Here is an 18,629-nt window from a genome sequence, read left to right on the forward strand (position 1 = left end):
CAAGCAATTTAAGGTGTAGTACAGGAAAAATGTGCTAGAACTTTGCTGCTCTTATTGTATATAAACGAATTGGAAGACAATATTAATAGTAATTTCTGCCTTTCAGTAGCTAACACAATTATATAATGTGAAGTATGATGGGCATTCATTAAGTACTGCTCCTCCCCCCCCCCCCCCCCCCCCCCTGCTATTTCTGGTTGGAAAAATGTGAAATTTGCTGTGGGACATTGTGGAATACTCCCACTCCAGCCACAATGGTTTCATAAATTCACACACGCGGCAGCAATACACATGGCCATCAAAACCGCTTCTGTAACAGACACACATTCTACGTAGAGAGCTGTTATTGAGTTTCTTTTGCTGGAAAATTGAACATCACAGATGTTAACAGGCACTTGCAGAAAGTCTATCAAGACTTGGCAGTAAACAAAAGCATGGTGAGTCATTGGGTGAGGTGTCAGTCATCCATCGCAATATCATCGCACAAACCTGTCTGATCTCCATCATGCCGGCTGGCCACACACAACTGTGACTCCTGCAATGCTGGAACATACATACACTCTCATTCGAGATGACTGACAGCTCACAAACAAACACCTTGCTGCTTAACTGGGGATCTCTGTTGGTAATGCTGACATAATCATCCAACAGTTGGGGTACATGAAGGTGCATATCTGCGCAGAATTGCTTGCTCATTACGATGCTACTTGTGACAATTTTTTGCCGAACATCATCACAAAATGGTTCAAATGGCTCTGAACACTATGGGACTTAACATCTATGGTCATCAGTCCCCTAGAACTTAGAACTACTTAAACCTAACTAACCTAAGGACATCACACAACACCCAGTCATCACGAGGCAGAGAAAATCCCTGACCCCGCCGGGAATCGAACCCGGGAACCCGGGCGTGGGAAGCGAGAACGATACCGCACGACCACGAGCTGCGGACGAACATCATCACAGGCTATCAAACATGGTTCACCACTTCGAATCCGAAACAAATAGCAACCCATGGAATAGCGCCACACCACTTCTCCCCCAAAGAAAGAGAAGAAGGTAAAGTCATGGTGACAGTCTTCTGTAACTCTGAAGCGGTTCCTCTATTTGATGTCCTTCCTCATGGTGCAATGATCAACTCTGAAGTTTATTGTGCTATCCTCAGGAGACTGAAGAAATAACTTCAGCACGCTTGTCACCAAAAAAATGCAAACCAACTTCCCCTTCCCCCTTGATAATGCACGGCTTCACACAAGTCTGTGCACCTGAGAGAAGCTCATGAAACTTCACTGGACTGTTATTCCTCATCTGACCTAAAGCCCAGATCTCGCACCTTCCGATTTCCATCTATTTGTCTGAGTGAAGGATGCACTCTATGCGGGAAACAGTGCATTGATGATGGGGAGGTTACTGATGCAGCAAGATGTTGGCTCTGATGTCGACCAGTAGAGTGGTACCACGCGGGCATACAGATCTTCCTATTAAAGTGAGTAAGGTGGCGTAAGACTGTTGCACTGAACGGACATTATGTTGAAAAATAGGGTTTTGTAGACAGAAGAGTGGGGAATAATGTGGTGTATTGGAATCCTGAATAAAACCAACTGCTTTCAGGGAAAAAATGTGCTGCATTAGTTACTGAACATCCTTCGTATTATCTGAAAAGGCTGCACAAACATTCAGTCAAATCTTAATGAGATTTAAAAGTACTGCAAAGACTGGTGCATTCCTTTAAATGTTCAGAAATGGAAAATTTTGTACTTCACAGAACACAGAGTGCCATACGACTGCAATATCAATGAGTCACAACTGGGAAATCAATCACCCCCTGCAAACACATGGGTGTAACAATTTGTAGGAATATCAAATGAAATGATACCATAGGCTCAGTCGTAGACAAAGCGGTTGGTAGGTTTCAAACTTCAGCTCATTGGTGGGATAATGGGAAACTATTGCTTACAAAGCATTCATGCACAGGAGACATTGGACATGTACAAAGAAGACCAGTACATATAGCCAAAGGTTTGCTTGGCCCATGAGAGACGATCACAGATATGCTGGAAACCTTACGTGTCTGATTCTTGAAGATGGACACCAAATATCCTGTGAAAGACTACTGACGGAATTTGAAGAAGCCATATTAAGCGAGGAATGTAAGACTCTTCAACCTCACGTGTATCACTCCTGCAAGGATCGTGAAGACTAGATTAGTCTAATTACAGTAGCTGCGCTCAACAGACAAATGGAATGGGAAGAACCCCAACAAGTGCCACCATGGTAAGTACCCTTTGCCATGTAATTCAGTAATTTGCAGAATAATGATAAACATCTACACTAAATTTTGGCTGTGTTTTGCACTGCAGCCTACAGAGTCTATCTCATCCTTCTTCAGCATTTTGTTCCTTATGTTAACGACTTCTTAAAAACACAGCCTCCCTCACTAATGGCAGCTACTTTTCGAGATAAACATTTCATTTGTCTGCTACATCAGAGGCTTGGCTTCATTTGTTGGAACTGTATAAGTACCACAGAACAATAGTGAGAATAAATGGCTTCTGACAGATTTAGATGACTGATCTAAATCTATTAACGCAATTGTGAAGTTCCTTCATTTGCTTCATTAAGAGGTTAAGCTGAAACTGCTACTGTATTAAAGTTTTTCTGGGTGCTGCCAATATGAACTTCTTTTCAGCTATCACATTTGACTTCAGTCATCTCACTGTCCCGTGAGGCTCAGGCTCTTATACATCATCACCATAGAGAGCCTTGGTACTGTTGTTGTCAATGGCATTTCCTGTAGGCAATTATAACAACTCTCCTCATTTTCCACTCCATGACAATTTCAGAGCAGCTACTTCAACAATTCAGCTCCAATTGTGAAGCTTAAACACTTTAATCCAGTTTTGAACTTTTTTAAGAGCTTAGTTGTATCTTACATGTTAATTACAAAGAACTCGCCACTCCTTGTATGAGGGGTAGTCATTAGTTTCAATCATCACCTCTAAGAAATGAAGTCATGTAATTAACTGTTTGTTTACAGGTACATGCCTGCAGTTCTGGTGCATGCCAAAATCCCTATGCCACAGTACTTCAGCACACAACTAGAGGAGCAAAAACAAAATGGCACAGCCCACTGGTGAAGTGGGGTATACTGCAGTAATTCTGCTGCAACATTACACACTTTACGCACTGAGATGGAAGTAAACAGAAACACTGCACCATCATGTGACACAGTGGTTAGGCAGTGTGGTTGTTTTTAGTGTCTCCAGATAATTCTGAATGATAAAGATCAAAATGGTACACTATCTCTCTCTGGGAAGAATCGGAAATCTCAAGAGAAGTTAAAGGCCTGTTTTTCGAACCAGAGCATCATATTTGAGGAAATAGTTGAAAAAGCGAAAATTAATAATGGATCAGTTTTAAACATATTGCACAAGATCTTGAAATGACAAAAGTCACTGCCTGCCGAACTGAGGCAGCAACAGAAATGTTTCAACTGTGTCAGGGCTAGTTCAGGTGACTTCTTTAGCAACCTTACCCCTATGGACTGCTGGGTGTCTTCTTACGATGCCGAGGTAGAGGAACAAAGTCAGCAGTGGATTAATGTTAAGATACAGGAACAGAGTCAGCAGTGGATTCAAGCTGAGGGACAGGAACACAGTCAGCAGTGGATTTATTACCACAAAAAAGCGAAGACCAAACCCTCATCGGGCAAGGTGAAGCCTAGTGTTACATGGGATTGCCATAGTTTGGTGCTGACAGACTAAGCTCATAAGGGGAAAACTGTCACAGGAACACAGCTCTGAAGTCTTCTGAAGTGGTTACAGAAAGCTGACAAGATTACGCACAACAAGAAGTTGCCAAAGAGAGATTTTTGCTCCATTCCAATACATCCTTTACAGAAAACAATATCAAATGTTGTTTCTTTTGGAATACCCAATTAATGTCCCATATATCTCCCCCCCCCCCCCCCCCCCAAGTATTCTCCTTATTCAGATGAAGAAACCATAGTTTGGCAGGTTTTCCAAGAAAGACAATGCCATTTTTGAGCTGGAACTTTTCCTGAACAGCCACAATGCAGATTTCAACTATCAAATTCTCAGCCAAATCACCCATCATTGGGAAAAAATGTGTTGGATTGAATGGTGAATGTATGGAGAAGGAATAACAACATCACCAAATTTCATGGTCACAGCATAATTTTTTTAAAGGAACACTTAAACTTTATGACTATCCTAATATAATTTATGACTATCTTAATATAATTGAGGCATTTAGCAGTTGATGGCACATAAAAGATAGTGTGTCAATGTCCTAGTGCTGCAGTGCCAGCCCAAATTTTTTTACTCCAAAGAAACTACTCTGAAAATTAGGTGACAGTTTCAATCTTCTTCATGTGCTGCTTTGTCACCCAATACCTCAACTATAGTACGTCTTTCCATTGGTGTATTTCACTGAAGACTTTCCAAAATCAAATATATTTAATACTCACGTTTGAGACTGGGTTGGATCATCGCCGAGGGTGACGGTGTCTCCAGGGATGTCGTTGAAGCACTTCTGACAAAAGGTGTATCTGTCAGAAAGAAGGCCACACGTCTTTATGCTGCTTGTCCAATATATGATAAACATTTCCCAGCAGGCAGCAAACAACAAGCAGGCAGAGGAAGATGCGAGGGGAAAAAGCAATGGAGGCACAATTAGCAGCAGGCAAGGGTTAGTTAAAAGCTATCCAAAAGCAATACTACGTGTAAGTGGAATAATGTAAAATTATAAAACCAGCTGGTCTGATATTATAAAAGCAGATCATTGTAGGGCAGAAATTAGCAAAAGCAAATAATCTGTTAACTAGCTATACCTCAACTTTAATGCTAACTAGGAATTCTAACTTCAATAAAAACAAGCAAATAATTCTTTTCACACTTCAATACAGATTAACTGGATGTTCTCATTTTTATTTTTGTACAACTATATAGATAAAGTTAGACAGATAACCTCTTATTACAGAATTCTCACTTTTAATGAGCATTTCATAGGCCTGAGGAATGAGGTGGTCAACTGTCACCAAACAGGTCTAATAGCTTCCACTGACATTCTTGCTGTGTGAGCTGTGATCCCGTTGTGCTGAAACCATACTCGCCTGATAGAATTGCGTTTTCATTTTCGTTCAGATAGGAAGAATTCAGTGATCACATCTACATCTACATCTACATTGATACTCCGCAAGCCACCCAACGGTGTGTGGCGGAGGGCACCTTACGTGCCACTGTCATTACCTCCCTTTCCTGTTCCAGTCGCGTATGGTTCGCGGGAAGAACGACTGTCTGAAAGCCTCCGTGCGCGCTCTAATCTCTCTAATTTTACATTCGTGATCTCCTCGGGAAGTATAAGTAGGGGGAAGCAATATATTCGATACCTCATCCAGAAACGCATCCTCTCGAAACCTGGCGAGCAAGCTACACCGCGATGCAGAGCGCCTCTCTTGCAGAGTCTGCCACTTGAGTTTATTAAACATCTCCGTAACGCTATCACGGTTACCAAATAACCCAGTGACGAAACGCGCCGCTCTTCTTTGGATCTTCTCTATCTCCTCCATCAACCCGACCTGGTACGGATCCCACACTGATGAGCAATACTCAAGTATAGGTCGAACGAGTGTTTTGTAAGCCACCTCCTTTGTTGATGGACTACATTTTGTAAGCACTCTCCCAATGAATCTCAACCTGGTACCCGCCTTACCAACAATTAGTTTTATATGATCATTCCACTTCAAATCGTTCCGTACGCATACTCCCAGATATTTTACAGAAGTAACTGCTACCAGTGTTTGTTCCGCTATCATATAATCATACAATATAGGATCCTTCTTTCTATGTATTCGCAATACATTACATTTGTCTATGTAACGTTCCAAAGTTAAAGATACAGTGTTTCCATTATTGTCTTGGAAAAAGTATGGACCACTAGCACCTGTACTGGTTACAACACACGAGTCACCTTGCGACTACGTAACTGTCTCTCACACATTAGTTTTAGATATCGATTCGCCCAATAATGACAGTTCTGCTGATTTACCATGCCATCCAAATGAAAATGAACTCCATCACTCATAAACAAAATAATGTTGACATTTTGATCAAGCATGGCCTCCATTTCTTGAGCAAAATTCTGCCGCTGTACATAATCTCTAGGGTTCAACTGTTGCACCATGGCCATTTCGTAGGCGAGAAATCCTAGATTAATGTGCAAAATATACCTTACTGAACGATTACTGAGGCACATTTCAGCAGAATGTCCCCTAAGAGATCGTCCAGGACTACCGAGTTTGGCTTGCGAACTCTTTTCATGGCTTGCGAACTCTTTTAACATTTTCTGCAGTGCATACTGAGTGAGGAGCCCCTGGCAGTTTTCCATTCATCACTGTTCCTCATAAATGAAACTATCCAGACCAAAGTAAAATGGTGATACTAGTGGGAACACAATCATATCTCACAATACTGAAATGGTGGCAAAACTCATGCTGAACTGCGACGACAGACTCATTATTATGCAAAAAACCCTGTATATCTGACACATTAATAAGGCCCAGAAAAGAAGAAAACTAATGATTTGGCAGAAGCTGATGATTAACCATGATGTCAATAACAGACTACTTTAAAAACCACCTTTGTGTGGAATACTGAAATACACAGGCTACAGAAGTGTAAGATTCTCGTGATCTGAAAAGTAAAAATATACGTCAGCTTTTGAAGTCCTCAAAGTGTTTGTTTTTAAAAATGTTTCACGGAATGAGAGATGGTGACAATCCAGTAAGTATAAATGTTATGTGTGAGATGATCCAACAAATTGCCTCAAGATTGGTGTTAAGCACTTCAGTGAATCAAAGAGCTATAAGTTGAGAGAAAGAGGCTGTGGAAACGGAGAGTGTCTATTATTGGTGGTGCGGAAGGGAGATAGGAAGCAGGAATACTTTGCCTCAGCTGATTCAAGGTTCTTAACCTGGGAATCTTTTGAATGGTGATGAAATTAGGTTGCTTTATAGTTTACACCCAGCAAAAATTTATGCTGTAAGGAGGGAAAAATGTCACAGTGACAAAAAAGCAAAGAAAGACTTATGGCACTGGCGTGTCAACAGTGGTGGGATTGAAAAGTTGCCACCATTAATAATAGGCAAATTCAAAACTTCAAGATTTTAAGAATGTAAAGGCACTGCCCTGAGAAGATAGGTCCTATATGAAGAAAGTTTGGACTTATTACTGTCAAATGTTCTCCATATTCAAAGTTAACATTTATGTGATCATTAATGTTGTCTTTCTCCCAGTTACCCAAAAAGCCACCAGCATTGTTCAGTCTTTAAAGAGTTAAAGATAAAGTTGCTGTTGCACAAAGGTCTATTTCATTCATTAAAGAAAAAAAATTAAGAATAAAACTGTACATTTTGCAGCTTTTGCACATACAGGGCAATTCAGCTGCCACTATCTATGGGTTTTCTGCAAACCGCAATACCTTAAAAAATCATGTATGTAATTTTCATATTCTCTCGCTTGCTATGTGCAAGCTATTAGTCCTCTAGGAAAAGTGAACAGGGCCTTTTTGTAGGAAATTTAACAGAGTTAAATTTTGTGCTGGGATATGTTTTCACTGGAGGCCATGGTTTTTGAATTATTCAAGAAAAACACTTTTGAAGGTCACTTTTGTATGTTTTCCTTAAATAATTTGGAAAGTATGGCCTCTAACAAAAATGCATCCCGCTACAAAATTTAATTACTTTAAATTTTCTACAAAAAGGTCGTTTCATTATTTCTGTAAAAGTAAAAGTTTGCACATAGCAAAAGAGAGAACATGAAAATTTTGTGTGTGGTTTTTGCACACGTTGCGAGTAGGGATAACTGAATCACTCTGTATCTGTTGTTGTTCCCTGGAATTTTGTGACACAGCTGGCAATAGTGAACTGTTTCATAAAGCCTGACTGTGGTGCAACATCAGTCGTTCCACAAAGGATGTAATGCTATAGGAGATGGTGTGTAAAGCTTGTCATTTCAGGACTTATTTCCCGTGCTATTGGCATCTCAAGTTTCACATACCAGATGGATATCACTGAACAATGTGATGCCATAGTGCATAAACAAGCTGAAGTAGGTTTCGATGGTGGTGGCAAAAGCAATGATAACGATGAAATGGAGGAGGAAGAGATACCAGCACCAAGTTTTGATGCAGTAATGTGGGAAATTGACACTTGGGAACTATCTTTTCTCTTTCAGTGTGGAGAGTTCAATTCCTACATACACTAACTAGATGTAGTGTCAACTCTTGTATGTACACTGACTGGGGGGAGAGGGGGGGGATATTCTCCACAGTTCTGAGGCAGCTGAAGACCCTAAAAGCTGGAAACATTTTTGCTTTGTCATCTAACACAGACAGCCTAACAATTGACTAGGTAGCAAAAGACACCTCCAGCATCTCAGGCCGGAATGCCGTCATCAGTTGTGCCACAAATTCCTTGCCTCCCCAGTTCTGTTTAATGCCTCCTCATTAGTTATGTGATGCACCTATCTAATCTTCAGCATTCTTCTGCAGCACCACACTTCAAAACCTTCTATTCTCTCCTCATCTTAGCTGTTTATCATTCATGTTTCACTTTCATACATGACTATATTCCGAACAAATACCTTCAGATAAAGACTTCATAATAAAGTCTATATTAGATGCTACCAAATTCCGCTTCTTCAGAAACCCTTTTCTTGTCATTGCCAGTGTACATTTTATATCCTTTCTACTTCAGCCAGCACCTGTTATTTTGCTGGTCAAATAGCAAAACCTATCTACTACTTCAAGTGTCTCGTTTCCCAATCTAATTCCCTCAGCACCATCTGATTTGACTATATTCGATTATCCTAATCTTGTTTTTGTTGTTATTCATCTTATATCCTCCTTTCAAGATGCTGTCCATTCGGTTCAACTACTGTTCCCAGTTCTTTGCTGTCTCTGACAGAATTACGTCATCGGCAAACCTCAAAGTTTGGAAAGGTCATGACAACATCTACAGAATGTCATGATAACGTCTACAGAAAGCAATGCTCTCAAATATATGTCATTTTATGTAACTAGTCAATATCATCCATCATCATCAACTGCTAGCCCAAACATTCTTCTTATTTTTGTTCTTCTCCCGACAAATAACCAGCTTTTACAATTTGAAGTCAGATATATGTCTTGTCTACATTTTAGTGTCATACATATGTATGTAATGCGTGTCCAGCTCACTTTCTGACTTCTGTTACATTCGAATGTAGATATCCACACTTTCAAATATATTTTACTAGAAAATCAGAGAGGTACCATTACACCAGGAGAAACTGAAACAAAATATAATTCTGGATTCTTGGTGAAATGCATGCTGTATCAATGTATAAACGATATGTAAAAATTACGTTAGGCCAAATTAAAGGTCAGTACAATTAATAAAATTGCTTACTGTCGCACTATTTACATTTACCTGTACATCATTTTTTAAAGAACCTTGAAAATGGTAAATGTGCGTATTCACTGAACTTATTCCATTTTTATTTCTTTCTACTATGAATTTCTTCACCTTACTAGTACAAATCTAATGTTACGACATAGTGGTCTACATCTACTGAAGAGTGCAGGGGAAAGTGAGTGAGCAGGTACCAAGCTTGGGGTGTGAGGAGGAAACTGTACAGATGGCTCAAACTATACACATCAACACTGCAATGAAACTTTTTCCAACAATTATGTATTAAGGACTTGAACGGTCATGATTGAGAGGATTATTTACAATTTTTAATGTAAACACACCTGTAGGCAATACTACACCCATACAATTAGAACTTTCCTTTAAAATATCAACACCAATTAGGTTAAAGACATACACAGTTGAAGCATGCATACAAACACACACACACACACACACACACACACACACACACACACACACACACACACACTACATGAAGCACCATAATTAAATCACTTTCCATCAAATAAATTTAAGAAATATATGCACACAAGATCCAAAAACTTCCTATAGTTATTATGGAAGCTACTTGAATCCGCATACAAAGACTACAAATAGAACTTCTCAATGTTGTCAAAAAACAGAGTAACTGTATCGCGTACAAATATAATAGTAGCTTCTTTAACTGCAATGGTGAATTCAACTCATTACAAACTGAAAAACAGTAAATAGCATGCACGCATACTTTAAACTGGAGAATATGTTGCATAGCACAGAATTAATGCCCCCTTAGTTATAACTGAGAGCTGAATTAAAAAACACACACTCTCAAGCCTATGAATAAAATCTTTTGCGTGTAGCTGGGGAACTAAAGGCTACAAAATAACATTAGTAGTTGTTTCATAGCAAAAATGCTTATAACTCTAACACAAACTGCCAACCCATTTTTCAATGGAGAAAGTTAAAGCTGTGATATGTTACTATAAGTCAACCAATATTATTAATGGTTAGCAATCATCATGAATTAGAAAGCCACTTGTACAACAAAATCTGACTACTATAGTCATTACAATAATAAAGAACTCTCAGTTCCAAACAAATTAATTTAGAGGAGGACAGATATATCATTCCCAGTACTTGCACCCCCCCCCCCCCCTCCCAATCACTGTCCAGAGTAAAATCTCTGTTCTAATTGGCAGTAAAAGCAGAGAAAACTGTTTTAGAGTTTAACACTTTGAAAGGTGACAGTTCCATATGCATGAGCAGTTCAATGAAACTGTATTACATTTAATGAGTCTGAAACTGACGTGACAGATTGTGTGCAAATTAATATGTTCCAACTAAATAGTGCTTATAAAAGAAAAAAATATTTTTATAGTGACTATGTTGTTCTGCCAAACACAAATAAATTTTCAAATTTCTCTTACAACTTACAGTATTATGTCTATACTCTTACCTGTTCTGATATGAATAGTATTTTGCATCTCTTGGTATAGTACACAATTGTTTGCCAAAACAGCAAAGCACTTGAGGATTGAAAGTATATTTGTGACCGCAACAATAGCCCAATGCTTGCATGACAGGATCAATTTCTTGCTCAAATACTTCTGATAACTGCAAGAAGAAACACAAAACACATTACCTTCTGGAGTAACCAAAACTGCATTATTGATGTTTGATACATACGAAAACCAATTATTTGTCTCAGCAGCAAAAATGCTCTTACTGCAAGCCAACAAATAAAAAGCATCCCAAACAGCACACATTCACAATTCATACAAAATATTCACAGCTGATTCCATAAAAGCAAACTATGTACTTCCCCCTTCAATTTTTTAGCACTCTTCAATTTTTTAGCACTCCAAGATCATTCCTATATTAACAGGAGCATATACTTTCAAATTTCAGACTTTTCCTTTTCACTGATTTGTGACACCCCTCTCTATTTCCTAAACTTTCCTGCTAGATTTCCAGATATAATAGAAGCATACTTTATCTTAAGCTGAGTCTATATGAAACTTACATCGTAGAAAAATTTAGAGAATCACTCTGAATTGCGTGATGTCCTAAATAAATCTCTGTTAATAGATTGCTTACTGTGTTTATTTCCAAAAATCGATATTTATGCCACACTATTAACTTCTCACAAAACTATTTGACAATGACTATCCATTAACTTTCTCCCTTCTTAATGCTTTAAGATGGAAGTAATTATTTAAAAACCAGAAGTCTCTGTTCTTGTGTCATTATTGTCATTGCAACAATAGCCCTATGTCAATCAACATGGCGCCTTTCAAAATTATTTTCTAGTATTTATAAACCCACAGTCATGCAAATAGTACCATGAGTGGTTTCAATTTTTTTAGAATGTCATTGTCAAACATTCTGAATTCATTACAAAGTACTCATCAACTGAAAAGTCACACACACGGGACTGCAACTGATTTTGACTTCTTAGTAAAAGCATCATCACATTCAAAATATCTGATGAGTTACCAAGAAGTCGAGATTACATATAGTCATTGAGTTCCCGTTTAATGAGTATGCCTGGTCTGTGTGGTACATTATTACTCATGCGCCCCATTTTTGTTTGGGCTTCCCGCACCAACCTTCAAGTCACTATGTTACAGTTAGTCAATACACAAATGGAACATATCTAAAATAATAAGCACATCACATCCTCTATACCCATCACTTATTTCTAAACAAACAACACAGTTTCTAATGGCTTTACAGCAATATTAAAAATACAGAACTCTATGATAAGAGCAAGGATAACATATGACATTATTTCAAATACAGTTAGAAGACAATTTTTGATAATATTATGCATTGGCCTAAAACTAAGCTAAATTCAACAACGCACTATATCTCACACTACAACTGTGATTTACAAACAGATCTGGATTTTAGCCAAAAAGTACATAATATTTGTAAAATTCGGATGTCAATTGTTTATCCTCTTTAGTGATCTTTTACTAAATTTATGGTTTCACTTATCCCCTTCACCAACTAGGGGAAAAACTAATGTTGCAATGACTTTCTTGGAGCAAACCACTAAAGTGTTCACAGTAGAAATCTTCTGGGTATTAACATTGCTGATGACCATTCTAGCACTAACAAAGTGAAGAAGATAAATCATTTTAAATAAAAATGCCTTTACACATTCTGGAAACCTCTTCAAAATTTTCAAATCAGAAATAATAGTGTTGTATGTGTCAGTAATCTGAAGACCTACCTTAGTGCAATATCTATAAACTCTAGATGTCTTCCTATTATATAGCCAAGCATTGTCAAACATCAGCCAGACATCATCTACATATTCCCAGGGATCTGAATATTGCCCAGTATCCAGTTTCCGTTTCACAGTGGACAAGTCCATTGCCTTCTTTACAATATCAAAATAGTCAGGAATCCCCAACGCTTGTGGATCAACAGGCTGACGAAATGGGAGAGACTCAGGGTCTTGTCTGTATAGTTTCTCTAGTGTTGGCATTAGGGCTTGTCGAAGTTCATCTGGCTTGAACACTGGAAAAGCAAAGTAATGCATATATATATATATATATCCGAAATAAAATTTGTATCAACAATCAATCAATCAATCAATCTCTCTCTCTCTCTCTCTCTCTCTCTGCCAAGTAATGTTTACATGATGAACTCACAGCACTTTTTCTTTTTATCTGTTGCACCACTTGCACCTCCGCCCTGACTAGGCTCAGGAACAGTTGGTTTAATATCAGCTGCTGCATTTTCAATACTGGATGACGACATCGGCGTTACTGGCTCTTCCTTTGTTACAACTTCCTCTGAAATAATATGAGTGCAAATTAATATTATCCAAAATTGGGAACCAAAGGTTACCAGTACAAAATTAGAACTAAGCAGCTCTACAATATAACAATGAAAACGTCACAGAGAATTAAAGCATATATCTGCTACTAAACAATTTGGTTCTGAACACAACCAAAACACATTATAAAGAAATGAAATACAGAAGGCTACTAAATGATATTTTCTTCATAATTGTTAACTTCCTCATGTATCTTTAAGCTCTGTAATGCAACTAATAATTTGTCACTCAGTAATGACACTGCGAGAAAAACAAGATTTCTTCTCTCTTATCTCTTCCGCATTTGCACAAGTGCATTAATTCTATTGCCTTTAAATTAAAATTCTTTAGTTTACTTGTCTCCTTTAGTTATGATTACTATTCCTGTAACTTGCAAATATATGTATATGTGAACCTGAATTCTCTGCCTGATACTACTATCCATACTAACCTAAACTGTTACCTACACTCTTTTTTAGTTTTCTTTTTCAAATTATTTTTAACTTAGGTCATAAATATTTTGGCCTTTTGGCACATTCGAATATAAATAGTAACTTCCATGTCATTCCTAATTATTACAATGAACTGACAAATCACAAACTGTTCCAAAATTATCTATTGATTGATACACTAGATACAAGTAAAATCACAAGAAGATCCAGGCACATCACATGATTTCCATACTGAGGAAGGGGTACCAATTTACCATCTGGAAGTAAGCTAACTATCCTACAAATCACTCTGCCACCACAACCAAGATGTTGACGGCAGCAGGTGGCAAGAGGGGGAGAGGGGTTGCGAAGCAATATCACCTTCTAGCCAATAGTTTACATACTTTTATCTCCTTTCCCATTTTATTATTGACTACTAAATAAACCAACAGCTAATTCCAAAATCAACGGGTAGCATGTTTATGCACCACTGTCACACTTGCCGACACTTTATCACAACACATCATACTAAAATATGTATTTTGGTGAGATCTTTAACCCAGATAACCCTGATGTCCTTCTGGAAGCACAATGTCATTTAAGTGTTGAAATTATTTATTTCTGTGGATAATGCATTGTTGCAACTGACAGTGGCGCATCTTTAAATGAAGCCCGGTGAGTCAGGAATGCACTACCACAGTCATTTAGACACTATCGTTTACAGTCATTGAGAAATTGTCTCTTGAAAATAAGTCCAATTTTAGTGTGTATTACAACTGAAAGTTTTTGTCAACTGTAATTCAGTGATGTTTTGAACCATCCATACAGAAGGATTTCAGAGTAATATGTTGTCATTTTATACTAATAGAAAACGATATACACTATTGGTTCTTTTTGGACATTCAAACAAATGATGATCAAACACAAAATAGTGGTGTGGATGTAACATTACACCATCCTATAAATTCAACTGATGCCGTAATCAATCAAAATTCGGACGCTGAAGAAAATCCAAGTGTAGATAAATTACCAGCAAGTCAACACAACGCTATTGCACTTTGTGATTTGGACATTTCCGCCATCTCAATGTTGTGAATACGGCACAAAAACAATCCTTAACCTCTGATGTGGTTCCACGATCCTCCCGCAAAACAGCAGCAGCAGTAACAGCAGCAACAAAAACAAACAAAAAACCAGGAAGGCTATCCAAGAAAACATTTCAAAACTTCAATAAATATAATTTGATAAGTGGAGAAATAGGTATTATGATGCCTGATTGGCCTCTAATGTGCACAGTTGACATGAAGAAAGGGCGAACACCAATTTGATAATGAAGTGCTTCAAATAATAACCACTTACACAAATCAGTATGCAGCCAAAAGAAATAGGCCAAGTGATTGTTCAGAAAATAAGATGTTGGCATTTATTGCAATACTTCTGCAAAGCAGTTATGTAACTGTCTTTCGCAGAAAAATGCAGTGGCAATCAGATATGTCTGCTTGTGTCTGTTACGTGCGGATGGATATGTGTGTGTGTGTGCGCGCGCGCGCGAGTGTATACCTGTCCCTTTTTCCCCCCAAGGTAAGTCTTTCCGCCCCCGGGATTGGAATGACTCCTTATCCTCTCCCTTAAAACCCACATCCTTTCGTCTTTCCCTCTCCTGCCCTCTTTCCTGATGAAGCAACCATGGGTTGCGAAAGCTTGAATTTTGTGTGTGGGTTTGTGTGTCTATCAACATACCAACGCTTTCGTTTGGTGGGAAACATTCCACGCGGGAAAAATATATTTTAAAACAAAGATGATGTGACTTACCATACGAAAGCGCAGGCAGGTCGATAGAAACACAAACACACACACACATACACACAAAATTCTAGCTTTTGCAACCAATGGTTGCTTCGTCAGGAAAGAGGGAAGGAGAGGGAAAGACGAAAGGATGTGGGTTTTAAGGGAGAGGGTAAGGGGTCATTCCAATCCCGGGAGTGGAAAGACTTACCTTAGGGAGAAAAAAGGATAGGTATACACTCGCACGCACAAATATCCATCCGCACATATACAGACACAAGCAGACATTTGTAAAGGCAAAGAGTTTGGGCAGAGATGTCAGTCGAGGCGGAAGTACAGAGGCAAAGATGTTGTTGAAAGACAGGTGAGGTATGAGCGGCGGCAAATTGAAATTAGAAATTAGCGAAGATTGAGGCCTGGTGGATAATACAGGCACAATACATCCACAAAAAGAAACTGGCTAGTAATGCACTACATCCAGTGAACACCGTCAGCAATAAGGAAACTAAAGTTACAGGAAATACACTCCTGGAAATGGAAAAAAGAACACATTGACACCGGTGTGTCAGACCCACCATACTTGCTCCGGACACTGCGAGAGGGCTGTACAAGCAGTGATCACACGCACGGCACAGCGGACACACCACGAACCGCGGTGTTGGCCGTCGAATGGCGCTAGCTGTGCAGCATTTGTGCACCGCCGCCGTCAGTGTCAGCCAGTTTGCCGTGGCATACGGAGCTCCATCGCAGTCTTTAACACTGGTAGCATGCCGCGACAGCGTGGACGTGAACCGTATGTGCAGTTGACGGACTTTGAGCGAGGGCGTATAGTGGGCATGCGGGAGGCCGGGTGGACGTACCGCCGAATTGCTCAACACGTGGTGCGTGAGGTCTCCACAGTACATCGATGTTGTCGCCAGTGGTCGGCGGAAGGTGCACGTGCCCGTCGACCTGGGACCGGACCGCAGCGACGCACGGATGCACGCCAAGACCGTAGGATCCTACGCAGTGCCGTAGGGGACCGCACCGCCACTTCCCAGCAAATTAGGGACACTGTTGCACCTGGGGTATCGGCGAGGACCATTCGCAACCGTCTCCATGAAGCTGGGCTACGGTCCCGCACAGCGTTAGGCCGTCTTCCGCTCACGCCCCAACATCGTGCAGCCCGCCTCCAGTGGTGTCGCGACAGGCGTGAATGGAGGGACGAATGGAGACGTGTCGTCTTCAGCGATGAGAGTCGCTTCTGCCTTGGTGCCAATGATGGTCGTATGCGTGTTTGGCGCCGTGCAGGTGAGCGCCACAATCAGGACTGCATACGACCGAGGCACACAGGGCCAACACCCGGCATCATGGTGTGGGGAGCGATCTCCTACACTGACCGTACACCACTGGTGATCGTCGAGGGGACACTGAATAGTGCACGGTACATCCAAACCGTCATCGAACCCATCGTTCTACCATTCCTAGACCGGCAAGGGAACTTGCTGCTCCAACAGGACAATGCACGTCCGCATGTATCCCGTGCCACCCAACGTGCTCTAAAAGGTGTAAGTCAACTACCCTGGGCAGCAAGATCTCCGGATCTGTCCCCCATTGAGCATGTTTGGGACTGGATGAAGCGTCATCTCACGCGGTCTGCACGTCCAGCACGAACGCTGGTCCAACTGAGGCACCAGGTGGAAATGGCATGGCAAGCCGTTCCACAGGACTACATCCAGCATCTGTACGATCGTCTCCATGGGAGAATAGCAGCCTGCATTGCTGCGAAAGGTGGATATACACTGTACGAGTGCCGACATTGTGCATGCTCTGTTGCCTGTGTCTATGTGCCTGTGGTTCTGTCAGTGTGATCATGTGATGTATCTGACCCCAGGAATGTGTCAATAAAGTTTCCCCTTCCTGGGACAATGAATTCACGGTGTTCTTATTTCAATTTCCAGGAGTGTATTTCATGCACTTATTTTTTCTAAGCATTGTGAAACTCTTGCTAGGTGGTCACACGTCCATTGTCCTATTGTAATGCACTCTGGCGAGACATTTACACACTTATTTCTACAGTAGATAAATTGCCAATGCCATAAACAAATAACTATTTAAAACACTATCAAAAGAATAACATCAAACAACGATTAATGGTGCATCAAAGCATAATACAGATATCCTGAGACAGGGATTCACTACTGAAGTTTCAGTCACTCTGTTTTCCTTTTGATGTAAGCAATGGAAAGCAAATAATCATGTGTAGGGTGGTAGGATACCATTAGACTGAACGAACGGAGCCTTTGGGAGGCCCATAATAGATGTACTCCACAGAAGCCATGCCCCCCATACCACTACTACATACAGTTAACCAGCACAGCCTTAATACTAGCTACACACGTTTTTTAAGAAAATCACTCAGTATAAACAGCTCCAAAAATGCTGACTTTCATTGTTTAAATTAGTGCAAGAAATATTGGAAAGACGTGCTGATAATTTAGATTTGTAAACACTGAGAAATTCATTTTAATATATATTTGAACTACAAGCCATGCCTGGGCAGCTCATTAAAATTATGAGTAAACAACTCTAAACACCTTCCTCCTACACAAAAGAAGACTGATGAAATTGTTAATAAATATATTATGCAGTCTGTATCGCACTGGGGTGTACAAGAAGAGAAAAAAAGTAACTAATGTGATAGCATGGTAACATTATAGTTTGTAGGTCAATATTACAGTACACTAACCTTTAACAAGGACATTACTTTCTGATGTAGTGTTGCAGTCATCCATTGGTTCAGTCTTAATCTCTGTCTTGATGCTGTCTATATTAATACCTTTCCCACCTCCACCGTCATGTTGATCATTCAAATCATTCTCTTGCTTTATTTCCGCTTTAATATCATTTTCTCCATCTGCATGCATATTATCCAGCTTTCCTTTTGTAGCTGGAGGTGGTGAATCCACATCCTTAAGAAATAAGAAACATTTTCATGTTATCTGTTTCTCTGAGAAACTATTACTTTTAAAAAATGCATGTGATATGGGAAACTAAAACTGACAAGAGTAACAAATATGAAAATGTTTATCATTTAAACAGAATGGGCAACTTGAATAAATGAACCAAGTTG

At 39.7% G+C, this 18,629-nt stretch overlaps 1 protein-coding gene across 1 annotated transcript in view; it reads right to left on the bottom strand.

Annotated features, from left to right (window-relative positions):
• LOC124607056 (histone acetyltransferase p300) overlaps positions 1–18,629 on the bottom strand; it is a 169,866-nt gene that overhangs the window by 64,736 nt on the left and 86,501 nt on the right. Inside the window, exons 15-19 of the mRNA XM_047139232.1 lie at positions 18,246–18,468; positions 13,135–13,278; positions 12,711–13,000; positions 10,929–11,086; positions 4,490–4,570 (exon numbers count right to left, since the gene is read on the bottom strand). Coding sequence (XP_046995188.1) covers positions 4,490–4,570; positions 10,929–11,086; positions 12,711–13,000; positions 13,135–13,278; positions 18,246–18,468 — 896 coding nt within the window. The remainder of the gene's footprint in view (positions 1–4,489; positions 4,571–10,928; positions 11,087–12,710; positions 13,001–13,134; positions 13,279–18,245; positions 18,469–18,629) is intronic.

This window comes from Schistocerca americana, chromosome 3 (assembly GCF_021461395.2).
Source record: "Schistocerca americana isolate TAMUIC-IGC-003095 chromosome 3, iqSchAmer2.1, whole genome shotgun sequence".
Lineage (NCBI taxonomy): Eukaryota > Metazoa > Arthropoda > Insecta > Orthoptera > Acrididae > Schistocerca > Schistocerca americana.